The 27693-nt window shown below is 43.1% G+C and overlaps 2 protein-coding genes across 8 annotated transcripts in view; both read left to right on the forward strand.

Moving 5' to 3' along the window:
* LOC119545716 (serine-rich adhesin for platelets) overlaps nt 1-11123 on the forward strand; it is a 29127-nt gene extending 18004 nt beyond the window's left edge. The window contains exons 2-8 of one of the 6 annotated variants that reach the window (XM_037851527.1): nt 1377-2302; nt 4015-4838; nt 4959-5514; nt 5577-5766; nt 6484-9012; nt 9274-9615; nt 9776-11123. In XM_037851527.1, the coding sequence (XP_037707455.1) occupies nt 1675-2302; nt 4015-4838; nt 4959-5514; nt 5577-5766; nt 6484-9012; nt 9274-9615; nt 9776-9797 (5091 nt within the window). In that variant the 5' untranslated portion in view covers nt 1377-1674 and the 3' untranslated portion in view covers nt 9798-11123. Of the gene's footprint in view, nt 1-1376; nt 2303-4014; nt 5515-5576; nt 5767-6483; nt 9013-9273; nt 9616-9775 lie in introns of all 6 variants that reach the window. The other 5 variants (XM_037851529.1, XM_037851530.1, XM_037851525.1 and 2 more) reach the window with 5 other exon arrangements.
* A 12231-nt stretch (nt 11124-23354) lies between these two features.
* Nucleotides 23355-25564, forward strand: LOC119563466 (neurogenic protein mastermind). 2 transcript variants are annotated; one of them, XM_037876875.1, is made up of 2 exons: nt 23355-23372; nt 24188-25564. In XM_037876875.1, exons 1-2 carry the CDS (start codon nt 23355-23357, stop codon nt 25562-25564), a joined length of 1395 nt encoding a protein of 464 aa, XP_037732803.1. The 2 variants fall into 2 exon arrangements, with proteins under 2 accessions (XP_037732803.1, XP_037732804.1); XM_037876876.1 differs by having other exon boundaries at nt 24191-25564.
* The last annotated feature ends 2129 nt before the right edge of the window (nt 25565-27693 follow it).

Below are 27693 nucleotides of genomic sequence, written 5' to 3' on the forward strand. Positions count from 1 at the left end.
TGAGTTGCGTGCGAAATCGAAACGCATCTGCAATTTTCGCATTATTTTCGTAGTGCGTCGGCTTCTTTGCTTAATGTTTATGATGGTTTCAAGAACTTCATGGCTGATGGCAAATACAAGGCAGCTGGAGCGTGGCCATGGACAAGTTGCCGCCGTGTTTATCGGAGCTGCTTAAATGCCGCTCCAATACGAGAGCACTTTTCTTGATATCCCCCCTTTTCGCAGAGTGTTGGTTTCCATATATTTTTTGGCTGATTGCCAGATGTGGGAAGCCGTTTGGCATTTTCCGAGGCAGGTCCTTGGTGCGCCTGAGCACTCCTCGGTGGTATTCTGCCCGTTCCCAAGACTTTCCCTTTTTCGATATTGCTCCACAGTCCTGAGGGTTTCTTTTGGGGCGCTTCCCCGGTGGGTGGTTGCCATATTGCGATTCTTTGTCTGCAACGTTACACTCAAAAAAGAAAAAAAGTTAAAAAATGTTGAGAAAATACTACAGTTGTGTGGCATTTTTTCAGTATTTTAGATTTCATTTTTGATTTTGGGCTTGATTCTTAGGTATATCATTTCTTGGGCGTTTCCCAAACAAATGCAATGGCTTTTGCAGGTGCATTTTCCGCTAGATAATAAAATAATCTCTTTTGCTGATGTCAGTCATCAAATATGCCACATATATCATATAATCTCATTATGCCAAGCACCAGGTGGATATTTATTTTTTTGGCAAGCTCATGTGCGCTCTAGATAGATTTCAATAGCAAACATTATGACACATGCTCGCTAAAAGTCGTACGACAAGTTAATAATATTGAACTTGTCTAAGTTTTTTCGGCCAGAGATTTAAATTTAGACACCTGCGAACCTGGCCAAAGCTTCAAGGCAAAAGCCCTGTTCAGCAGGGAAAGCCATTTCCGTTTTTTCTTTATTTTTTTTTTTTTCGGAAATGTATACCCATAAATTAGGCGCCTTGAGGGTTTGCTCCTAACGCTTTTGCTAACGAGCCCCGACTGCAGTTAATTGGCGCGGTAACAAGGCAAAGGAATTGCATTTCGAGGTTGGCCCAAACCGCAGGGGCATAAATCGCCGATGGTAACAGTAGCAGTAGCACTGCTGCAGCCTTTGTTTATGCCATCTTGTTGTTGTAGTGGGATAATTTTAGGCGCTTTTCGTCGAAACTCCGCAATAAAGTTTTTGGGAAAACATAAAAGTCAGGAGCCTACTGCAGAAAACTCGTAAATTATTTTTATATGCTTCTCACACCGAAATTATCACAACAGACCCAAAACTTTTTGTGCGCTGAACAGTGTAGCAGAGCACAACACACTCTGGGTTATTTTTGGTACATATATATCAGTATAAAACTTGGTCCATGTGTCGTATAGAGAGAAAACTTACGCATCGAGCAAAACAACATTTATAAATAGCACAAAACTACGAAGAAATCAAAATGAAAAGTGCAGCATAGAAAACAAAAATCAAATGCCGAAAGAAATCCAAACAAAATGTGCAACCAATCAATGGAGTTGAACCGCTTAAAAAAAAGAGCCAATAACTAAAAATAAAGAAGAGTGAGTGGAAAAGTAAAAGACTCTGCCAAGAACTTGGCAACATCTCATCGCAGCGTTGGTCCGCAGAGGACTGGCCAAAAATAAACCGGCAGCAACATTCGCTTGCAACTAGATGTTGTTGCTGCTGCTAGCGTTCATCATGCGATTCGTAGACATTTCCAAACGCTGTGCCGCCTGCTCCAGGGCCGGAATCGATTGCCCGCACAACGGCAATGGCAACAGCAACTCCAACAGCAACAACAACAACGATGCCAACGGCAATTCGACCTGCTGGCAACATGTTGCCGGTGCCACCAGCAACAGCAGCAGCACCAGCAGCGGCTGCGACAGCAACAGCTCCTCCAAGGAGAACTATTATGTGCCACAGCAACAGCAACATCGTCAGAGGGCCAAGCCCAACGGCAACATTGGCGTGACCCCGCAGCAACTCGAGCAAATTCGCTTCTACCAGCGCATGCAGCAGCAGCAGTTGCAGCTGTTGCAGCAGCAATTGCTGCAGCGGCGACGCCTGCAACAGCAATTGCTCGCACAGGGCGTGCCATCGCCGCCGGCGACAACGACAACATCAGCGGGTCTCACCTGCAATCAACAGTATTTGCGACAGCAGCGACTGCAACAGCAACAGCAGCAGCAGCGATATGTGGACCACAATAGCAACAGCAACAATGACAATGACTACCTAAACAACTATCTGAACAACAATATTAACCATCAAAACAATGGCAAAGTTGTGGGCCAAGGTGCGCAGTTGTTAAGTCTTAGCTTTTAATTAAACCCAATACCTTTGGCATATTTACTAAGAAATTGCATTCCTAACCATTTATAAAATTATTCGATAGATGTTAAGAGGTAGTACAAAACATATTCGGTAAAATTCGTATCAACTTTTAGCCTACATTTTAATATTATTTGATGTATTCATGAGTAATGAGGTTTATATGTAGACATGTCAACTAACAACGTATAGGAAAATCACAGCTTAAAATAAAGTATAATTGGAGTATAACAACAAGGGTAATTTAAAGTTGATAATTTTATTAAAATTAAGCAAATTATAATCTCTGTTTTAAAAGAAAAAAAAAAATTTTTAAATTTAATTTAGAAAGAAAATTATTATAATTTTTGTAGCAATTATATTTATTTGATTAACTTTGCTTTGTCCGCTTAGAGGTGCTTTAAAAGGTTTGTTCTCGTAAAAAGCGTCGTCCACGTTGTTTCTTTCTGGGCTCCGCCCTGACACAACCTCTTGAACATCTCGAGACGGGCTTTTGTAATTTCAATTAACTTTAATTGAGCTCCGAGAGGCCGGCAAATGGCAGTTGGCACTGGGCCTGGCCATTGCCCCGATGCTGGATCGGACCACCCTCCCAGCACGACTGCTATATGCATCCCATATCTACACACAAAATGCATTAAAAATATTTTTATTTGTCCGTAATCTTGCGCTGGCCCAAATATGAAATGACTTTCCTTTTCATATCTGTTTTTTTTTTTTTGGGGGAGGGAGAGGATGAAAGATAGCCGGGCGGGAAAAACATGTGCTTTGCCACTTGTCGGCTGTAGGAAAAGTTCTGTCAGACGGATGAAAATCTTTTGAAAAATATACTATAATCTCTTGTGTCTGCACTTTCTGGGAGGTTCCAGTTCTCGATTTTCCCCCCTTTTTCCATGCATTTGATTTGTTTATGCCCGGAGTTAAATTTATATTTAAATTCTGTGCCCGATACCATAATGAATTGCATAAGAAAGTCGAAATTCGAAAGTCGGCTGGCAACGGCAATCGATAGCAATGCGGCAAACGAGGAGGTTTTCCTAAGCACTGAACTACCGCCTTGAGACATGCAATACCATCAAGTTTAACCTTTAATTGCCGTTGGCGGACAGGCATTGCATGCCGCATGAAGCGCTTGGGAAGATGGGAAAATGTCACATTTTCCAATTGAACTTTTTAGTGACGATGGCACAGAGCGATCCAATGCGATCCGATCCATGGGTGTTGACTCGTAAAAATCTCTCTGACGTATAAAAATAATTTTTACAACTTTTGGAATAGAGGGAGGCTGTCACCCATATACTAGTGTCATCCTTATTTGCTAGACCGGGGCTGGCATCGTAAAAATTAATTGAAACATGCCAACAATAGATGGGCGCCTCCGTCAGGTTTTTACGGTTCCGAAATGTGCGGCACGCTAATGTCCATTAGGGGAAGGAAAGTGCAAATGGGAATGGGGATACATCATTAGCTGGAGTTAGTTTCGCCCCGGTGCTGTGGCATCTTAATTGAGCCAAGTTCAGTGTCAATGCTGATTGGACAATTAACATTGGAGAAGCCCTGGGGGATTATCGATAAGGTATTTTTATTGGCGAACCTAATCTTTAAGATTTTAGCTTTACAAGTATAAACTTTTTATAGAACCAGACTTTAATCAATATATTTTTTGTTTCCTTGCAGGAACCAAACTTCGACGTGGCATGACAGAATTCTCAACAAACAACGATCACAGCAAACCGCATTTCACCGCATCTCAGCAGAAACCCCTTCAGAACTCACCCATTCACCAGCAGGCATTCACCCCATCCAATCCCAACTCTCATCCACATTTGCTTCAACGCTTGGCCCAACAGCAACAGCAGCAACATCAGCGCCCCCATAAATTTCAGCAGACTCTGCCCTTTAGCCAGCTCAACAACGGCAACAACACGGCTGCCCACACTCTGCCCGGATCATCATCATCGCCACATTCCCCGCTCAGCTACCGGAATCCGCTGAACAGTCCCAGCAATTCGCCATTCAGCAACACGGCACATACGACGATTGGCAAGCGATACCAGCAGCAACAGCTGACCGATCGCCTGCTGCAGCAGCAACACCTGCAACAGTGCCAGCAGCAGCAATTGCAATCGCTGGGCAGCGATGTGGAAGAGGATGCCGCCGGCGAGGAACTGAGCGAGGAGAGTCTCAAGCAGAATGTGGCCATTGTGCTGAGCAACTTGGATCGGTATAACAACGCGTTGCGCAGCATTATCCTGAATGAGCAGGTGAGCAGCAGCCTCATCACTCCCAGCGACAGTCTACTGTTTGGCGAGGACTCCAGTGGTCTGCTCTACTGTGACAACGACAACTCCAGGAAGCTTCAGGGCAACAATAACTTTATCCTGGGCAAGATGGCGGCCACTCCGGAGTCGGATTACAATAGCAATGCCACCACGCCAGGAGGTCGCAGCAACGAGCAGCAGTTGCAGCAGCAACAACAGCAGCAGCAGCAACAACTTGGGGTAGGTGGGATGCTTTGTGGTGGTGGCGGGATGCGGGAAACTACTAATGGCGGTGGCAACAATCTCATCTGCTCGTTGGCCTCGTCGCACGACTTTACTCACGACAATTCCGATTACCAGTGGTTCCTGGACTACGGCTATCGAGATGGCTGCGGCGGTATGCAGCGAAGTGTTTTGAGTTCCCTCTCGGCCTCGTACAATGCGATGGGGGACCTTATTTACTACGAGGATCTGGCCAAGAACCTGGACGCCAATCTGGCCGAGGTGGACATGGAGAGCTTTCGGGCGGAGGACATACATTCCCTGCTCTCGCAGCTCCCCGCCTATTGCAAGAGCTTGGGCGGGGCCAACAGTCGCCTCCAGCAATCGCTGCTTCTCCAGCAGCAGCAGCAGCAACAGCAGCAGCAGATGCAACAGCAACAGTTGCTTAACCACAGCAACATGATGCCGCACAACATGTCCCAGACGTCGACTACCTCCACCAACGAACTGATCGACAACTCCTTCTGCAAGTCCGAGCTGCTCTTTTCGCCGGTGAGGGAGTCGCACATCTCGGTGGACTCCCTGGACATGGACGCCTATCCGGATGACGGGGAGATCATACTCACCTGCAACAAGGACAACTATACAATCGCCTTCGAGGGCAGTGTGCTCTACTCGGACGACAGTTTCTATGGTGAGTAGTTGGAGTATCTCTGTGGGGGATTCGAACTGATAGCCCTTTTCTTGGTTTTACAGCGGAACCTAGTGACCTAGCAGCCAGGAACAAACAGAACTGCATCAACTTGCACAGCAATCTGGAGGACATAGTGAAGCGCAACAAGGCCCTGGAGGTATCCATGTCGCGTTCGGCCCAGGCCTTCCAGCCCCTCTGTCCCATGTCGCCCAAGGGACAGGCGGCCACAGCATCAGCGGCCAGGTTACAGAGGTAGGTCCACAAAAAGATACACTCACCGCATCAGATTCTAACATGATCCTAAGGATTGGTTGTTGTCCGGGTCTTAGAAAGCTAAACAGGAAATGTAGTCATGGCCATAGGTTCTCTGAAATATCTATAGAATTTTTAAGATAAGCCTAACTTAAAATGAGATAACTAATGAGTGGGCTGTTACGTCCAGCTTCTCAAAGCCAAATGTCATCATCAAGACCGGCGGATGTTACACATTTTCCCCTTCCTTGCAGTTCGCTCTCATTGCAATCGTGTGGGGTCATTTCAATTGAATTCAATTTAGTTCCATTTGCCTGCCGGCCGAAATATTAACGTATGGCCGCGTTTCGAGGGAATTTCAAATGGGAACTGGGTCTTTTTTTGCGTATATTCCACGCGGGCATATGCTAACCTTCAAGGGCTTATGCCTTTGGGTCGTGAAACATGTTCAGGAAAGTCAATCGCTAAGAAAAACAATTACGGGTTTAGCCCGCTTAAAACTCATTCACAAAACGATTAGCCAGGATAGATAACAGAAAACCCAAAGCAGTATGCAAATAAACGCAGGCCAGACGCCGGCAGGTAAAGAAGGCATACATCCTGGCAGCAACCAATCCGAAAACCCGACACTGCTTCCTACCTAAAGAACCAGAAAATGAAAACCTTCCGCCAACAAAATTGTAATCCCAAACGCTCGACGTGTCTGTTGTGGTAAAGACGCTCGTTACTTCTTGTTTCGCCCGCCCGCAGGTATCCCTCGGGGAACAATAACACGGAGACCATCACCATAACCAGACACCTACCACAGTGCTCCGTGCGGAAGAGCAGCAGTCTGCCCAATTTGCAGAGCGAGGAACTCATGACGGGCAGTTGCCACAAGGAGCAGCGACCGGAGGAAAGTGGACAACAGGCGGTTCAATTGAATGTTTCCCAGGCGATCAGCACCTCGACCATGGAGTCGTGCAAGTCCAGATCCAGGAATCTGCTACCCATGTGCCAGATGCCCATATCCATCAGTGTGTCCATTTCGGAGCGACTGCAGCAGCAAGCGGATCAGCAGGTGCCCAGCCAACAGATCACACCCACATCACAGCAACCACAGCAGCAGCAGCCGCACCACTCGCACCACCATCGCCACAAGCATCGCTGCAGTTGCTCGCAGGAGAGCCAGAACTTCCACATTTCCGGCTCGGCCTCCTCTGGCAACTCCTCCAATCCGCCGGCCTTCAATCTAGTCAAGCTGTTCATCAAGCAAAAGAGCAGCAACAGCAGTGGCGGTCAAGAGGATCTCGGAGCCCAGGCCAGTGCGCACACCTGCATGGACGTCTCCTCGGGCTGCTGGCCATCCAGTGATGCGGCCAGCTCTAGTAGTGGTTCCTTGGAGCAGCGTCTGCGAAAGAAGAGCATGAACGACTCGGGCAAAGGATCGGCAGTGAGTCGCCATGACGAAGAGGAGCACTACCCGGAAACGGAGACGCCCAGACGTCAGTTGAGAGCCCGATCCGAGGCAGTGTTTTACGATGATGTGGCCACCTCCAGTTCCACGGGCTCGCTGACGGCGACCAATTCACCAGCACATCGTCGGCGCAGCATGCCGCTAAGGAATCCCCAGCTGTACCAACTGGCAGCCCAGGTTTCCACCGGCAGTCAGATGTCCTCGGAGGCGAGCTCAGAGCAGCTGACCCAGGTGCCCAGGCGAGCGGAAGCGGGATGCGGGACCAGCACTCGACCGTTGTCGTGCGCCTCCAGCTCTGAGATGATCACACGTTCCATGCAGACCTCCTGCGGATCACTGAGCACCACCCGGAGCAGCCTGAGCGACCGGTATCGCTGCGTGCCGCCCTCGTTCCTCGAGAAACTCAATAACCTCGGCGAGCAGTGCCAGGCGCCCATTTACGTGATCTATCCGAACTACGCACTGCCCGATTTGGGATTCGTTAAGACTAATGCCAGCACTGATGTGATCTTCCAGCCCTTCAACTACAAGATGACGCTGGATGGAGCAGCTGGCAGCACCAGTAGCTCGGGATCTCTGAAGAAACAGCGCAGCAACAGCCAGAGCGTGAGCGAAGATGAGATCCTCAAGACGCTGGACTACAAGCACATCGCCGACTGGCAGTCGTTGGCCACCTTGCTGCCGACGGAATACCGCCGTCGGCTGCAGCACATTCCGGAGGTGAAGCACCTGGTGCGGCAGCTGGATGCGGAGCTATCGCAGCGCCCGCTTTTCTGTATGTCGCCACCGCTTCGCCGAAATCGCACGCACATCTGCGACTGTGCCAAGTACTTCCAGGGGCAGCAGACTCAGCAGATGGACGAGGCCTCCAGCTCGGGATCCAGTCAGCCGCCCAGTTCTGGCTATCGTGGCTCATCCACGCTGCTAACGGACTCCGAGCTGGATGTGGATCCGCTGAAGCAGATGTATGTGTACCAGTATGACCAACAGCGCATGGATTCGGGTGTGGAAACGAGTCCCGGCAGTCAGTTAACTCAAACCCCGCCGCAACCCATGCCACGGAGTATTCTGCGCAAGGCTCACTCCGCGCAGGCGCGCTCTAAGCGCAATTCCATGATCGAGCAACAGACCCAGCAGACGCAGAAGCTGTCCAAGCTGGAGAAGCGGCGCAGCTTGCAGGAGCCACCGCACAACTACGGATTGGGCTCCACCGACGAACTGGCCGATGTCTTTGAGGAGGAGGAGCATAGTCAGCAGGCGCAACCGGTGAAACAGAGGCTTTCACGCAAGGATCTCGATGCCAGGGCTAGGGCGGAGAATTTCCTGGCCTCGTTGCCGCGCTCAGAGCTCAAGTACTACGCCGAGATCGCGTCGATCCTAGAGTCTTCCGGCGAGCAGGTGACCTACGATGCTGCCGCCCTGAAAAAGGAAGTGAGCCGCGTGCTTAGCCAGCAGAAGAAGGTGTCCTTCAATGACGAGGGCGTGGCGGCCGGACTGCAGCAGCATGCCAAACGCTTCGCTACGCCTCCCAATTCCCCCAACATCTCCGTGGCGGCACTGAAACGTGACACACTGGATGTGCAAGAGCAGCGAAAGATTGAGAGCAATCGCTTCAAGCGCCTGCAAATCCAGTGGGAGCTGATGAGCAAGGACTCGAGTATGCTGAAGGAGCTGGCCAGCGAGGCGGCCACTAAGAGCGGCGGCTCCACGCCCACCTCGGCCACCTCAACGGGTTCCAACTCGGCGCCAAGGTCAAGGATTCCACGACCAGTGAGCTATCCAGCGGGCAGGTCAGTATTTTTATGCTTAAACTTAATCAAAGGAAAAGCAAACACGTAAACTTTGAAAAGGATCCTTTTGAATGGGGATTTATTACATTTCAAATGATACACACTTGCAAATCCTCGAATGAAAAATTCAAAATTATTAATTTTGGTCTTGTTACGTTTACAAAATTTATTTCTTTTCATTTTTGGTAAACCCAATCGCCATCCTTGCGTGAAATTATTATTTTGCATGATGTTGATTTTGTTTGTGGGCCTGATGTTCAGAGGTTCCACGCCCACTTCGTCACGTACTGCTCCCGTTATGGCCACGCCCTCACCGGCTCGGCCAGCCAACCCCAAGACTGTCACTAAAAGCCACAACAAACCCGGTCTTTTTACCTCCCCCCGCCCTAACAGACTTACCAGCGCCCAAGAAGCCGCCGGCGGAGCAAAGGTCAGCACCCGATCGCCCAGCAGGATGGTGCAGCCGAAGCGTTACAGCCTGGTCGGCACAACCACGCCCACATCCGCAACACCCACATCGGCCAGGGCACGTACGCCCACCAATCGAGTGGCGGTTACAGCGCCAAATACGCCCAAACGTCAGGCGGTTGCCCCGTCGCCCAGGTAAGTGATGATTCTTTGGGTTGGTAACGATATAGAAAGGTTGAACTTTTTAATTTTTCTGAGTTCTAACATTAAAGATCAACCTTCTTATGTGGTTTCTCCCATTATCATTTCAAAATAATATATATCACATCATATTCATGCCCATCTTCTCTTACAGACCCACATCGCGAGTGCGTTGAGCGTCTACATGAGTCCAAGCGTCCAAGTCATCCCAATTAGTCAACGGCAGACAACAGACAGCAAACCCCAAACGCCCCAAGAAACAAAAAAACAAAAAAGAAAAAGCAAACAAAACATATTCAACAACAAACAATGCAACATTGTAAAATTCTAGACTAAGGCTTTGTGTGCGGCTCGATTGCTTAGTTACTGTTGGCCCGGAAAGTGATATTTAGATGGGAGGTGGGAGAGCATTGATCAGGGATCACGGATCACGGAGCGAGAACTGATAGCGAGACGTGCTGGTATCTTTTGATTGATTTTGTTGTCCTGATTTGCGGTAGAGCAGGCGCATCTGCGAGAAGTAGCTAAATTTTCTTTTTTTACAAAGTATACATAAAGAAATCTATACATATGCCAAGTACGCGTAAATTAAACAAATATTTTGATGTATATACACACACATACGATATATATATATATATATATATGCGTAGACTCGCTTTTCCACTAGCTACTCAAAAAGAAATGACATGGATAACTTTGCTACCCACAGAAAAATGGATAAAATGTATAAATTATTTTCTATACCCTATGCAAACAGGCATATACAGTCAATACTCGGCCTACGATACACAAATTACTTGAATCATACCAAGCTGGGCAGAAGAATAAGATATATTGGGTACCCATATACAATAAATGAAAAGCTCAAGAGCGGATCCAATCGATATTACGCCCCGGGTGCATTAGATTAAATATATTTTGTTGCTATTTCCAAGCTCACGCTGATCCACTCCCTTAAAGATAAAAAAAAAACGGAGAAAATCAAGGAAAGAATTTTCCATATGGCCTTTAATTCATTAGCGATTGGTTATTGAATGCTTCGCAGTTTTTGATTTGGTTTTACTCGCAAGATCTGTTTTTGTTTGCGTTTTATGCTGAGATTTTCTTTTCGTTTATAACGAGCTTATGCTGTTGAGCCCAGGCTCAAAGTGATTTCAAATTGTACGATATATGTTTACAGCTATACCTACTATTAATATTACTTTTTCATTTGTATCTATTTAATACCTATCACTCTGTCTATGACATAACTTTAATTGGTTATTTAACTGCTGGAAGACATCGTCTAATTTGTAAGCCTTAAGTCAAACACTTTTCTATCTTTAATTGTATAGCTATTCTTATTGTATTATGTACAAGCGGAAGAAACACATATTCTAGATTTGCGGGAGAATTTATCACCAAATGGATATGCGGGAGTATATTATGTATTAAACCGAAAATAAAAAATGTATAAAAATACAAAATCAATAAAAATATTAATAAACAAGCAAAAAGTATTACGAAAATAAAAAAAGAGTTTTTTGTTTAGAAATAAGGCTGGACAGTGCTTTTAAGACTAATGTATTGGAGCGTAGCTTTTAATTTTATAAATGGTTTTTGAAGAGAAAGTTAAGTTAAATAGAAATGTAAATATTTCTATATCGCTTCAATAAATTAGTTATTTATATTTTAGAAGATTTTACATTTAAAGTACTACAAAACAGTTGTGAACAGTGAATCTCAAACTGTTCATACTATTTTTGTTCGAGGTTTTAAAACTGTACATGTTGTATAACAGCTAACTTTAGCATGAAACAGTCAATCTAAAACTGCGTTTGTGTTATACTTAGGAATTTGAATTGTGTATAAAACGTCCGGGAAAATATTTCTTTTAACTAAAATATCGTATTTCATTAAAATTACTTTAATAACTTTTTCAACTATGTCAGACAGAGGATACTCTTTGCCAATATCACACTCTGTTAAAGATTCGAAAATGACCACATTTTATTTGCTTGGAATTACTTAAAAGAGACAGATTAATGAAAAAAAAAAATGTAGCACTTAGGAAAGCCCAAAGCTAAACCTGGATAAATGATTGCTACTAATACTTTTTGCCGTACTTTTTTCCAAAAAAAAAGCAGACAATTTTCTTACTTTTAATTTCTTCCTTATCCCTTAGAGCCTTTCGCTGATGGCTACTCTATTCGTTAAAAAAAATAAACTTAGCCACATTTGAAGAAACTTTAGATTATATGATAAACGAAAATCAGCTTATGTCTTTACAGATAACTTTTCGTCATGCTCCTGTATTTCATTTTCAAGATGTCTTTGCTTAGACAAGGAAGGCCCCTAATTAATCTGGATAATGATTTTCGGATTTATCCCGAAGCCAAATGCGTTTAAATTTCTTCCAAGCGGTAAAGCTAATTTCCCTGCTTAGCTTTCTGAGAACAGGAGCCTAAACCTGAACCCTTTTTGGCCCATTTAAAGCAACATTATTAAAAGTAATTGTAATTACCGAGGCACATGTTGCGCTATGCGTGTGTGTGGGTGAGCACACATACATATGCATGGGCTGGCTGCTTTTGCATACATTTACCTAATTAAATAAAATAATGAAAACGCAAAAGTTGCAAAAGGCGCGAAAGTACGCCTGGAAAAGTTACATAAGGAGCACCCTTCGGCCCACCAAAAATCATGCACATATTCGTACGCAACTGTTCACACATTTGCCTTGAAATTGGGAAATAAAATTACGCAGAAATATTTTCAAATATTTATTATGGAGAGCCTTGGAACATGTGTGTGCGAGTGTGTTAGCTTGATAATTATCATTAGCCATGTGCCAGTCCTTGCCACTTTTGGGAGTTCTGCACTCCTAAAAACAGAAACCAAAAAATGTCAAACAATATTAGGTGTATCTTAGAATTTACCTAGTAAAATATATTTGTGATGTTTCCTAAAAAAAATATTTCAAGGTGAAAGATACTTATTATAAAATTAATTATAATTTCAAAACTAGCTAAACAAACTGACTTTACCTTATAAAAGTTTCAAATATACTGCTATCATAATAGCTCAGATTTTCTTAAAAATGGGGCATCCAATTCTTTGAGTGTTTCTAAAAATTGTGCCAAGGCAGAGAAAAGGGCTGCTGAAAAAGCGGAAAGGGAGCAAATGTTTTGTTAGCAAATATTTTCACTTTTCTTTGCGACTTCGATTGAAATTTGTTGGCCATTAAGTTTGCTCGTTTGGGCCGCGAGTGTTGCTAACAAATTTGCATATGAAATTTAAATCCGGTTTGCTTTTGTGCGTGGCTTGAAATGTAATTAAAAGTCTTTTGTTTAAACTGCGAAAATATAACTGTAATTCTCAAGAGCAATGTCGTTGTTGTCAACGCCGCTATTGTCGCTGTCCTTGTTGTGTGTGACACGCCCCCTCCCAAAAATACAAAAAAATATTACAAACAAAAAAAAAAACAAAAACGGGAACATGAAAAATAACTCGGTCAAATAAATTTTGCTGTCAAGCGGAAAGCAAAAGTGCATAAAATATGCACATTGCACTGAGAATGAGGCCTACAGTATTTGCATTCACATATTTTTACTAAAATAATTACATGCACATGACCCGCCAGCAACACGGACAACAACAAGTTATGACTAAAGACATGCCTCGACAAAGGACATGAGATAGGCGGTCGCAGCATGTCCTTTTTCGGAACAAACCGAATGGGGGTAGTGCGATTTTGAGGACTAGTTTGATATATCTAAATTTTAGTTGTTTGATTGTAAATATTGATTTTCTTCACTGGTTTTCTTAAATTTTAGATCTCTTAGTAAAGCCTTATTATAGTTTAACTATAAAATCAAGAATCATAAATGTTTTTTCCAGCTTACCATTATATCAAATTCGTCTTTTCAGATAATTACATAATATCTACTCAAACCTGTGTGTAATAGTGTAATATTAAGATTCTTAAATTTAAGATCTATTAGAATAAACTTTTTTAAAGTTAAAATATAAAAATAGTTTTAAGATCAATCTCTTTAGATAATTTTATAACATCATCATCAACATACCACTAAATCATAATACAATTCTAATCAGATTTGATACTTAAAAATTACACACATTTTCAAAAACCACTAAGTATGAAATCCAGAATTAAAATTAAGGATTATTATTTCGTGATGTTATAATCAGTCGCAAAAAGTTGACTAAAGGAATGTTATAAAAAGGGTATCTTTTGAGTCGTCCCATAAATGGTACCCAATTCCACTGTCATTTCTTTGTGGTTTTTGGCAGTGCCAGGACACGCCACGTCGAATGCCAGGAGCGGGAAGCCAAACTTTCCCAGCGCCTTTGTTTGTCGCTTCTGCTGCCGGCAAGTGGCATCATTAACCCGTGGTCCGTACTCCCTTGGCCCGAACCCGTACCCGTACCCGTAGACCGTGTTCCGTAACCCGTAACCCCCAATCGCCGTATCCAGTGCCCCGTGGGCCGTGGACACGCGATGCACAGGGCGCCGCTTGGCAAACACACCAAATACCAAAATGAAGCAATAAAAGGCCATAAAACGAAATGCAATTGATATACAAAAGGGAAATTGTAGACAACACGGCACATTGTGTTGTGTGTTATGGTGTTGTTTTGTGTCAGAGTGCCAAAGTGAAATGCTTTTTGGCGAATTCGCCGCAGGGGAATCCCCCGGAAAACAGAAAACGGCGCATGCTCGACAGTTGGCACCACTTTCGGTGGATTTTGCAGTGGGTGATGGTGGTGATGGGGGGGGGGGGGGGGGGGGTGGTGGTGTTGCAACCGCAGCGAAATCGTCGACCGCGATTTGGCCGGTGGGTTTTGACCTAGTTTACATTTGCTGGCACTGGCACTACTGGACATCGGGCTGCCACCCACCACCTCTTGCATTGTTGATGCACTTCACCCCCTTCGCAGACACTCGCGTTTTGTTTTGCTTGCTCTGCGGATGTTTGATTTAAAATTTTAATAAACTCAAACTCAAACTCATCGGGAAGGTTTGGGTGCATTCAATTTCCTGCCGTCTGTTGGATCGAAAGTAGCACGATCGACTGCTGGACATGCCATGTAAGTAGCTCAAATACAGTGGTCCTTGAACAAGAACAAATCATATTTAAAAACGACCTCTGAAGAAACCCTTTATATCCAATGTCATATTGAATTCGATTCACATTGTTGCTTTCTACTAATTTTGTTCCCACATTTATGTATTTTTTAGATTAAACATCTTTATATAAATATTAAGTAAATTGATTTAAATATCTGAAAGTATAGACGTTTATTCGTAGCGTGATATATTTATTCTTTCATTTTTTTGAACACAATAAAGCCGAATATTTTTTTATACGAACTGTGACCCAATAAAAGGGTACTAAAAAAAAACTTGTATTAAAAAATAAACAATTTAAATTTTGCACATATATGTTTATTCTTTGTCTATTTGCCAAATTTATACATATTTTTCGAAGAGGTTTATTTTGAATGGGCAATGTCGTTTCAACAACGTTTGTTTAGAATAAAAATGATAAAAACGGTTTTTAGTAAAAATACAATGCCTTACGTCGGTTCTTTTGTGGCTAGTTGTACATACAATGTAAAAACGTAATAACATAGCAATTGGTAGAATACTCTCTTCGATATTATGAGTTTTATAATGTTTCTAAAGACCTAACAAATTTTATTTTACAATTTACCACTGTATGCATTTATGTTGTCTGAAGTTTTCTGTTCTTTTCACTGGGGTCAGGGATTTTTAAAATTTTATTTTTTGCATTTTTCATTGCTGGCGAAATTCTCACATGCACTTTGGCTCACTTTCACCTGGTGAGAGGTTGGTTGGCCGGACACAAAATATGCAAACAATTTCCAATTAAAAATCAATTTTATGCTTCAACTGCGACTAAGTGCAAAATAGTTGTTGGTATTGGTCGTCGTCGAGTTGCATGCTCCTCTAGCAGGTTCATAAAATGCGCAAACATTAAGCCAAAGTTTTCAAACCAAGCTTCCTTCTTCGGGCTTTTTCCCCCTTTCCCCATTCGGCCATTACCATCTACAACCCTCTGTGGCTACTTTCAAGTTGCAGCCGCAAAAGTATGGAGAAATCTATTGGAAAAATTAAGAAAAATACTTGAAATTGGTGCAGCTGTCAAAAGGCTTAACGCACGAAATTTGCCATAAAGTTTCAGCCAGTTATCGTTGGGCCAAAAGGATGGGGAGGTGAAAGGGGTGGATGAGGAGGAGGAGTGGGCCAGAGTGGCGGTCACGGCTAAGAGTAAAGGCAGCTGTTGGCGGAAGCCATCTGACGAACTTGACATGCTGCCAAAGTTGAAGCGGAAAACCACCAAGTGACTGTCAATGTTGCCACAGCTCCTCGCAGGCAGATCAGCTGCACTGGGAGAAAATATTACAAGGGGATTATTTTTTTGTGTGCGGTTTCAATAGAAATAGCCCTCATAAATATACGTGTTAAGGTATTTCTTTACATGCCAAAAAGGTCTTTGTAATTTTAAATTTATACAATAGGAAAAATATCCATATGATGGGCCACATAAATAGGTAGGGTCTTGTAAAAGGTTTAAAAGGTGTCTAAAAGTATGCCTCAAAAATTTTTACTTTGCTAGAATTCTGAGTAACATTGAAATTCAAAGTATATTATTGCATACTTTTAGACACATTTGTAAAGGTTAAGGGAGTCCGAAAATTTTAGCACCCTTTGTGTACAATCTAACTTATTGAATTGGAAACGTAAGTTTTTAAGCGTTAAATGATTAATTAATTGTATTTTTAAAATCAGCGTTTCATTTTCATTGGAATTTATATTTAAAGGTTTATGGACTATTGTTTTTTCAGTGTTCTTTCTCAGATGTACTATACAACTCAGAGGGGTCTTAAGGGCTGTCCCCCGCTGCCACTTATCGTATAACATGCGTTCCGCTCCCCGTCAAGTTGCGTAATTGGCGAATTGATTGCCTATCCGGCAATTGAGAGAAAAGATATGACGGGGGAAGTGAAAGGGGCAAGGGCAAAGGCCAAATCGCGCTTAGAAAATTTTCATAAAAACTTTTTATGACCGTCATTCCGCGGTTCGCTACAATTGTTGCCAATTTCCCGGGCGCAACAGACGTGTGGCGTGCGTTTTGGACTGGTTTCGCGGGGGTCCAGCTTCGAATGAGCAGCTCAAAGTTTTGCCAGTCAAACAGTCAGCCCGGCCACATATCCAATTACGTTTATAGATATTACGAGAATTGAGCAAAAAAAAAAAAGAGAACAGGAGAATATACGCACAATGTAGCCATAAAAAAGTGTACGTATACGTACAAACCCTAACTAAAGCTGGCTAAAACGAGGGGCGGGCCAGGAGATGGCAGCTAAAGTGTTGCTAAGTGCACGAGCAGCGAAACATTTGAACTTTCTGCTAGTTCAAATTGTCAGGGGTCTTAAAAAGTTGCGACTAGCGGGCTGCGCCAGCCATTTTCCTGATAATCTTGCGTTTTAAGCGCGGTCAAAACTTAAAGTCAACCCTTGAACAAGCAATTTAAGGGGGCCACCAAGTGCCCAACGTTCAGTTATGCATCTTAAATATTTAATGCAGCAAAAATCAATTGCTAATTTATGCATTCGGGCAGTTAACGGCAGAGTTGAATGCTTCATGGTAATGGCCATAAATAGCGACTTCTCCCCCTCATCCATCCCGCCATTATTTTATCCGTGTCCCCGACAGTCGTGTACATTTTAAATTAGCTGCTCGCTTCCAGGAATCACCCTCGGATACGGACTTAAACTCACACACACATAGAGAAAGCAGCAATAATCAGCTCAACTTCAACGGCAGCTCCTTCAAAGGAGTCATCGTGTTCATTCGATTGCGCCGCACGGAGCTCTGGTCTGGAGTTCTCTTTAAAAGTCTCTTGGCCCCGATGACATTTTGTGGGCGTTTGGCTGGCTGACTCCCAGCCCGGCCAACTAAATGGCACTCAGACAAATTGTTGGCAAAATGTTGAAAAACGCTGGGTAAATACATCATTTGAAAAATGCAACAACTGATAGCTGTTTGTATAAGGTAAAAGTTTTAAGTTTTGGTGTATTTATCCATTTAAGTCCTTATTTTGTAGGTTTTCAAACAGGTTGTCCCTTTTTAATATTATTATTAATGTAATTATTATATTATTAAATTATTATAAGATATCAAATGTATTTTTAAATAGGTATTTGTAAATTCTTTTGAAGTTTTCACATCAGGTTTTGTTTTGTAAAGTATACCATAGTCAAAAAAGAAAGAAATAAGTACACTCATATGCATCTAAAAATATTTTAAGGAAATAAGTCAATGTATTATATTAATATTAAGTATATTTAAGAATCAAGAAAGAAGACAACTCACACAGTGTAAAATGCTGGTTTTAATTGGTGCTTCCTACTGTTTGTTGGCAACCCTTTTCGCCGTGCGCCACATGACGTATACTCAACGCGAATTAGCTGTAGGTAAATGCGCCTTTGGAGACCAAAAAACAGAAAGGGAAAGGAAGGTAAACAGACCTGGGGAACGAGACCCAAAACTAAACGCGTCGCTTGTTCTACAAAATTAAGTATTACATGTTAAGTACCATAATTTGTATATGCTGGCACATTAGAAGCCGCACACAAAGGCAAGCACACCCCCTGGAAATATCATATGATTAAAAAAAAGGAGGAAATGTAAAAAATGAAATAACGAACCCCGTTGCGTGTGTTTATTTTCTGTTGTAGGTATGTGGTACCTACACCTGGCTAGTTGAAACCCGGTAACTATGTCCCAGGAGCTGCTTGGTTGACTTTTCAGCTGGCCCTTTTATGAGCGACTAACTAATTAAGATAAGTGTGTCTGATTTTCATATTAATGGCATACAAACGAACCCATTGTGGCGCTCTTATCTTAAATGTTTGGGGCCAAGCTAAAGCGTCAAATGTTGGCCACTTCTCCGCTCCACTCCGCTCTGCACTCCGCATCAGATCCCTTCCTGAATCCTTGTGCGTTTTCTGATTTTTCAAACATGAACATGAAAAGGCCAGCGGGGGGGCTTTCGGTGAAAAAAAGGAATATATATGTGGGAGGATGTGGAGGGGCTACTGCAGCGGACGTGGCTTACATGAGCATGTGTTTTTAAGCCTCGTTGGGCACAAAACAATTAATATTGTGGCCCGCCCCCAAGTTTACCCAGAGCTAAGCACAAATCAGCCTCCTGTGAAATGTGAAACACAAAAGCTTGGGCGGTGGCGGTGGAAGTGGCACCGCCAACAACAACAGCGACCGGAAACGGAAGCGCACAACTCTTTGCGCGAATTAATCACACAGCAACAGCAACTACAACTGCAAATACATGCGAGAACAAGAGCAACAACAGCCAGAAACCCAGTGAACAGCGGCAAAAATCAGCAGAGGAACGACATGGACACGCATATAAAATGTGCCTAGTCAGCTCTTCAGCTCATATTCCCTCACACGGAGTTAAAGTAAAGTGGTACGGTGAAACCCAGCCAAAGATTTTCCCCAAATTATAATTGCCTTAATACGGGTATAAACAAAATGAAAATCGATTAAAGACAAATCAAAAATAACCTGCTGTTACTGAAATATAATATACCAATTATATTTAAAGGTTTAAATATGTCCTAATTGCCAATGTAAAGATATATTTACAGATCAGATAATTGCATTCTCTAATTTAAAATTAAACTACTATTATTATTTAAGTCCAATTGTGTCTGTTCTAATAGAAAACCGATTTTAAGGTCTGACAATAATAAATTAGAGATAGCATACACATAGCATACGAATTAAATTACTTGTTAAAGCGTTTTTCAATAATGTGAGCCACTGATTAGAGAACTTATGCAATAAATTAGTTGCCAAAATTGCTATGCGAATTATAAAGCAAATTTATTTAAAGAAAATAATATTGAATTTTTATCGGGAGCTTATGAGTAAATGAATGTGGTTCATAAAAGGTTAATTAGGGCAATTACTGTAAGCCACTTTATTTAAAGAAATTAATATGTAGTTCATGAGTTTAATAAATATTCAAAATATAAAAAGAAGCAACTTCTAAGAACGAAATTGTCTTGTGGCTACTAAACTTTAAGAGTATCTATTACTAGCAAATCACTTTCGTAATCCACTAGATATTTTGTTGACCCACGCAATCAGGACGCCTGTAATCCATTATCATTTCAATACCTAATCAAATCTGGCGCTGGCGATTCCCCCGAGAGGATCTTCACTGTGGCCCAGCTCGAGTGCGGTCACTAACTTCCCGAGGTCCGCCCACCAGGACGACCCACCAACCACCGTCTTTGGGACCACCTCCTAAACCCCCCCACCACCTAAACACAATCACCCGCCCACCCACAAAACGGCAGTGCATGAAGCTAATTAAATATGCGTGCCTTGCCTCAATGCCCCGGCCGCTGAGGGGATTGCGTGCCCAACGGCCCCTGCCCCTTGACCTCCTCGGAGGCACCTTCCTTTAAGCCCGCTGTCCCACCTTGGCGGGCTTTAATGTCCCCCTGGTTTATTGTCCCCCCCCGTACTCCCTTGTATCTGCCTATTTCGGGGGCATATTTGCTAATCATTTTACGTGCTATACGGCTTATTGTTTTTTAAAACGTGGGCGTGCCGGTCGGCGGAGTGAATTTAACGAGCGGCGGCTGGGACAACGGCCCTTTGTAATGCAAATTAAATAAACATGATTTTTATATGATTTCGCCGTGCGAATGCATTGTCCTTGGGCCCGAAAGGACTTCATAAGGACCCCGCACGCCGCACTCCACTCTCCACACCCCTGTTCGTGCAATTGCGGCGGTGTCAATTTTATGAGCCGTCAGTCATTTCGCATTTCGCCAAACTCTGAACTCTGAACTGTGAGCAACGCCTTCAAGTGTAATTTAATTGAATAATTAAAATTTTTATTGCTGCCGTTTGTGTGTGTGTGTATGTGTTTCTGCGCTGGTTTGCATGTGTTGGTGGGGAGGATATGCAAAGCGTGTCATTTTAATTTACGACCATGACGTTCAGCACAGCCAGATAATAAACACGCTCGCAATTAAGTATACGCCGGGGCGTACTCCTGCACATCCAATGCCGAGCATCTCGGCACGCAAACGTCAATTTTTAGGGGGAGGAAAAAAGTGGCTGAAATTGGTCAGCAGCAGCAAAGAAAACTGGTTCGGTTTTGACCAAAAAATGTACAAAATCATAGCAGTTTTATGGTTACTTGTTTAAAAAATAAGTACAGCATAAAAGAAAATTAAATGGGGCACCTCTAAAGACTAAAGATTTAATATATGTTACGAGAAATCATTTTTAAAATTATTAAAATGAATGGTTTAAGTTAAAATTGGTTATTTATGTCATAACTAAAATAAATCAGTCAAAGTTAATTGTTTGCAGATGTTTCAATAATAATAATAATCAATCACTGCAATTGGAAATTTAAGTTCCATGAAAACATTTTTTTCTGGTCTAAAACCTTTCTAAAACACAAACACTGACCTCACCAAAAATACAATAAAATAATAATTACAAAATGATTGACATTTTGAACACAAAAATTCTATAAGCTATATCGTGTGATATATGCAAGGCAATAATTTTCTTTGAACCCACAAAATGTGTCGAGAGTGGCAAATTCTTTCGTTTTTCATCGAAGATAACCCATTTCGGTAACGTAAAATTCCAACTATTATTTTCCGGTTGACATAACCAGGTTTGTGGTGTTGAAAATGGACCAGTTGACAAAATGTAAGTGTGTGCTTAGTTTTGTTGGCACTCGTATTTAGGCACTGAAATTCCAATAGCCTTTGTTGCACCCCCACAGTTTCAATAAACAACAATAAAACTGTGCATAAATACAATGCAAATATGAGTACGTTGCACATAGGATATTCGACCGACAGGCGTATCCGCTTTGCACACCCACCACCCGCCCCCCGAAAAACTGGCATTTGAAATGCATATTTTGTGTTTTTATTTTTATTTTGGTGCAAAAAAGATATATACGGGCTGGCAAAATATTACACAACATTTGAAAGAGTTTTTAAAACGACTCGAAAGCAAAGCGTCCAGCACAGCACAAAAATATGAAACAGTTTTATTTATTTTATAACCCGCTCAGCGCTGGCATTTGTATCTGTAACTGTATCTGCATACTGCATATGTATCTGTATCTGTATCTGAATATGGATCTGCATCTGTGCCCGTCTGTGTCATTTGTTTGAGCTGCGCAACCCAAAAAAAAAACGAGAAACATAAATGGAAAGCGAAAATATAGTATTTAAAAAGCGATTTCATGTTGTTTATATTTGAGCGGGCTCAAAGCTATTGATTGCTCCGGATCTGTTCCACAGAGAGGAGATTTTACTACTGGATATAGAATATGAGGGGAGGTAACAGGCAGGTAATCGCGTTGGCCTCCAACTAAGTTACATCATTTTTGCATTTGCAAGCAGTGAGCAGCGAGCGGGAGAAATGGAATCATGTAATTGTAATTGAAATGAAGTAAGCGTGAATTTCGCCTAAAAAAATAGCCTGAAAAGTGACTGGCAGGGCAGCGGGAGCAGCGATAAGAGGCCAGGGCCCAAGCTCTGCAACTCTGGGCAGCTGGGAAATGTTTGTTTCCTTTCAAATCAGTACACTTCCTTTTTGGCCTGGCCTTTCTTCCATCTCGGCCTGGAGTCTGGGGTCTGGGGTCTGGAGTCTCTGGTCTGCATCTGCAGCTAAAGGCAGCCAAGGAAAATAAATGAAAATCACTTGAAAATACTAACGAGCTGTTACGCTTGGCAAGGAAAATATAATCAGCAGCATCATGTCTGCAGGTGCACTTAAAAGGCGTTCACTTTTACCCCGCCACGCCCCATTGCTGAGCCAAAGCAAAAAACCATACCAAACAATGGTCTACAAAAAGATCGAACCCAAAAAAAAAAGGTTGGTAAAACAATTAAAACTAACCTTTTTTGTGCAAAAGGTGAAGGCAAGTCCGAAACACAATGGCAAATGGAAATGTTTAAGGCCTTAAGCAGGGGAATCACAGCCATCACAGCCACCAGCTTTTGTCCAGCATTTCCCGAAGCGGTCCAACCACTTTTGGCCATCCACTCCAATCCAATCCACTGAAGGAGCGCGGCTTGCTTTTTCTTATTTTGCTCCATGAAGGCCACCGGAGATCGTGATCGTGGCAAGATCATAATGAAGCTGCACTGGGATGGAGGCGCGTGCCAACTCGACTAATTCCTTGTCGTTGTCTTGGAAAATGACTTTGAACTTTATTGTTTTTCCAAGTGTCTGGGATCCGGTTTTTTCGTTATGATTTGGTTATTACATTTTCTTTTTCTTTTTCTGCACTGCGATTTGAATTGATCGCGTAACTTAATTCATAAATGCATAGCTAAGGCGCGAGAGAAATGGCAAATGGCCAAGGAGACAGGCAACAGGCAGGCTTTTTAAGTCGGGTCAACAAATGGCAAACACTCACTTTTGGCCGACCGCCTTCTATCAACACAGCTGAAGCTGCAAATTGTGTAAGAGTTTTCCTCGCAGCAGATCTGTCCTAGTCGCCAGCCATATAAAAACGCTGTCCCGTCCACATTTCGGCCACATTCCCATCGCAGCAGTCGGGCAGCAGCCATCAAGGTCTAATCCCATCCCAGCCAGAGTTCGAAGCCCACCAGGCCAAATGGCGAACGTTAATTTGGTGAGTGTGGAGGGAGTGGAGTGGAGTGGAGAGGAATGGATTGCAGTGGCGGAGTCAAGGAGTGCAGTCAAGGATATTAAAAATGAATTATGCAAAAATTCTGGAATACAAAGCCATGCCATTCAGCACTTTTTATAGGCGATACTCTCGGAATACTGGGGATATTGTGTGTTAGGATATTTACTAAAAAGGAAGAAGAGAATTTAAAAAGTTTATATATTCAAAAAAAAACTGAAAAATTTGAAATAGCATTTTTTTAAATGTATTGAATAAAATTCTATTTAGTTTAAATTTCTTAAAACAGAATCAGTTTGATATTCAAAGTTATCAATACTGAAGATAAAGCTTGTTCAGAAATTTATGGAACAGGAAGATGAGTATCTAGAAAGTTTAAGTTCTTGAACCAGGATGAAAGTGGTATTAAAAGTGATCAACACTCTTGGAATATTGTTTTTTAGGAAGACTGAGTAAATGGAATTTAGGAGAACAAGAAAAAAATCCAATTGAGTTTTAAATTCCATAAGCAGAGTGAAATTTAATTTAAAAACTTAGGAATAATAGAGATTTTGTATGTTAGAAAATGTATAGAAAAGGTAAAATATATTGTATTACGTTTACATATCCTAAAACTAGATAAAATTGAGATTAAAAGGTTCACTATTATAAAAATACGTTTTTAAAAACTGTTATATACCTACTGTATGGAATTATGTAATAGATATTTTTCAAGCGAATCCTTTTCCTAGTTTTTTGCTTTCCACCTAGCTCGTCTGAAGTGTTTTGCATATTAAATCGTTTTGTATTATCCTCTGCAGCAGATGCCGCTCATTGCAGCCGCCACCACCATATTGACAATAGTGAGTGGGGCCAGCTCCTCCTCCAGCGTAGCGGAGATGGCCAGGAAGCACCACCCAACTTATCACAATATGGGGTCTTTGTTCGACAATCGATGGCTGCCCATGGATCAAACGATGCAGCAGCCCCATCCCAATCATCGTTATGGTTCGGCCAAAATTCCTGGAGGTGATGCGGGCGACAGGCGAGCCTTCGGCAGCAGTGGCAGCCATTCCTCAGGCCACCGGCAAGGATTCGCCTCGGTGCTGAACGGGCTAACAAATCTCTCGGGCCTGGGGCACATTTCCAATGGCTACGGCTCGGTGGCGCCCACCCACACGGAGGCACTGGCCCTGGGCTCCACCAAACAGGAGATACCCATTTACGAGGAGCACAATGAAGATGCCGCCGCGGTGGCCGCCGTAGCAGCAGCTGGAGCCCATGACTTTGGCTCGGGACATGGCCAATCTGGCGGTGGATTGGAGAACAATCAACAGCACTACAATTATCCCGGTGACGGTGGTGGTGGTGGTCTGTTGCCTGGCTATGGGTCAGCGGGATCTGGTGCGGAGCAGGGCTACGACTCCTGGTCGCCTGAGGAGCAACCGGAACAGCAGGCGGCCCATCCGTATGCGTACGATAAAATCTCAATGGGTAATTTCCTGCCGCAGTACGAGTCGGGTTCTGGATATGATGACCATCAGGGGCAGCTTTACCACCAGCAGCAGCAACTGCAACAGCAACACCAGCAACAGCAGCAGCAACTCTACCACCAGCAGCAGCAGCAGCAACAACAGGAGCAGGAGCAACACTCCTCGTACTTCGGCCAACATGACCCATCAGCTTCTGGATCCGGATCCGCATCCGGTGTGGCATCGGCTTCATCCGCCTCGGGCGGATCTGGTGCCGATGACTACGAGGAGCATCCCGATGCTGGCCAGGAGCAGAGCTCCAACTACTTGTCGGAGGCAAGTGGTCATGGCCAGGGCCACACCCACCACTCGCATCATGTGGATATCATCAACTATGTGCCGGTGAAGCACGTCAAGAAGCAGCATGTTCCGGTGGAGAAAGAGGTGAAGATACCCGTTTCGCATGCTGTCATCATACCAGTTCGCAAGCCAGTTCCCATCCACATACCGATCACGAAGAATGTCCAGGTGCCGGTGGAGAAGGAACTCAAGATTCCGGTGGAGCGGTTGATTCCCGTGCCCGTGGAGAAACACATCCCGGTGCCGGTGGAGAAGCATGTGCCCTATCATGTGGTCAAATATGTGCCCATCAAGGTGCCCAAGCCGTTTCCCGTTAAGGTGCCCGTTTTTAAGACAGTGCTGCACAAGGTTAAGAGCTGGTGGTAGTACCCAGGACTCGTAAATCCTTTCCTGCTTTTCTGCACTCCTGCCTTTTCCTCATTTGCATCCAGAGCACGCGAATTCGGTTATAGTTATAAGCACATTACGCATACGCTACCATCGCCCCGCCAAACCAAAGCGAACATCATTATGCAGTTTTGCACATTTCGTATTCCATTTTTAATGTCGAGTTTTAAAATTCATTTAGTCCTCGTGATGTACAACAATTTTGTGACTCATTTAACATTACAACAATTTGCATTAAAATACAAACACGAACGGAAACAGAAACAGCAACAGAAACCGAAACAGAATCGGGAAATGGGAAATGGGAAGTGGAAAATGGGAAATGGAAAAGGCAGACGACACACACACACATATTGCAAGACCGAGGTTTTTAGCAGCGATTTTACGGTGCATTTGTCATGGACATAACCCTTTCCCCCACCTTTTACCCCACTTGGCACCTCATCCCACGGCACCCCATCCTCATTTATTTAATTTCACTTTAAGCGCACACAATGAAATTTGTGTTTAATGAAATGAAATTCATCTTCACAAAAGGCTCGCGCACTCGGCACCGTTGTTCTCAGGCTGCCAAATGCCATTTCCAGACCATTACATCGCCTGCTCGGACCGAAATGTGGGCGGCTGTTGGGATACCTTTTGGGGGATGGGGTTCCCAGGGTCCCCGACTTGCCGACTCCCCGGGTCTAATTAAATTAAGTGCACACCTTTGTTGTCCCGCTACGCGCTGGCATGCCGCCCGTGTCCTATGTCCTATGTCTTGTGTCACCTGTGCACCAACTGTGCTTTGATTTGCAGCCCGATTGAATTGGCCAAGGGACTTCTATTCTGTAACCCATTTTTTCTCGATTTTTTCCCTCTGAAAACTATGTCACTTCCTTTAAATATGCACTGGACAGCAATGGAGTAGCCGGCGGGCAGAGCTTGCATGCTGAACGAAGGAAGAAGTAACATATCGTTTTCAGTAAATTTTCTCGCCAGCAATCCTTCTTGCCAGCACGCACAGCCTCCTCTTCAAACAGAAAACGACTTTCACTGAAAAAGAAATGGTAGTAGGATTTTACATCCTTAAATTTAGTTGTCTTTGCTTGAAGGTTTTAATGTTGGATAAAATATGGTAAAATAAATTGAAAGTGTATGCTTAAATTTATTAACGTGTCTTAAGTTGGTTAAAATAAAATCAGATTAATTGAAAATCTTTAATGCCAAAAGTTGTGTATTTTTTACTACTTAAGGGTATAAGTAGTTTTCAAATAAAAAATGGAATGAAAATGAAAAATGATATCTTAAATTTGATTTTCTTTTACACACATATTAAGAACCATTTCCTCTACCGCATGTTAAACTAAATGTAGATTTTAAATCAAGAACATTTTCTTCTAGTTTTTCACATAAACGAATAAACGGATATTAATATTTTTGTCTTCAAATCGAAAAAGAATTGTGAATGTTTGTCAGTGCTTTCATTTGGAAAAAAAGAAGAAGTCTTCAACAGTGTATTTCAGAAAAACAGTTTTTTATAAGAATGGGAGTTGTATTTGTTAGAACTTGCTTTTAAATACTGAGTTAGGAGGATTAAATACATTTCTTAATAAGCCTAATGAAACAAGAGAGGGGCCTTGTTACGCGTTGTTTCATTTAAATCGATATAGTATTCAAATTTATTCAAATATTTAAGAAATGTTCTGAGTGTATCCCCGGCTGTTCGTCCTTTGTCCTCTCGACTGTTTGTCGTTTGGCGCGAATGCGGATGCGAATGCGAAAGCGGATGCGGATGCGGCTGCGGTTGCTCGGCCCTCAGTTGTCAGTCACGCGGCTGTCTGTGACTCCTTGCGCGAACCTCCTTCTTTCGTCCTGCCGCGTCCTTTTCGCGTCCTGCCACTTGCGACTTGCTACTCCTGCTCCATTTACTGTGTATTTTTGATGTCTAAATTGCATTTTATTATGTCGCTCGTTCGAGGGAAGGCGGCAAAAAAGGCGAAACTGGTTCGCCTGCCACATATGTTCGTTCGTTTGGCGAAGGGGATTGCGATGCGATGCCGTTGTTGTTGCGGTTGTAAATTTTATTTATCATTTAACATTTTTTACGCTCTTTATGCCCCTCCAGT

Source organism: Drosophila subpulchrella, chromosome 3R (genome assembly GCF_014743375.2).
Source record: "Drosophila subpulchrella strain 33 F10 #4 breed RU33 chromosome 3R, RU_Dsub_v1.1 Primary Assembly, whole genome shotgun sequence".
NCBI classification, from domain to species: Eukaryota; Metazoa; Arthropoda; class Insecta; order Diptera; family Drosophilidae; genus Drosophila; species Drosophila subpulchrella.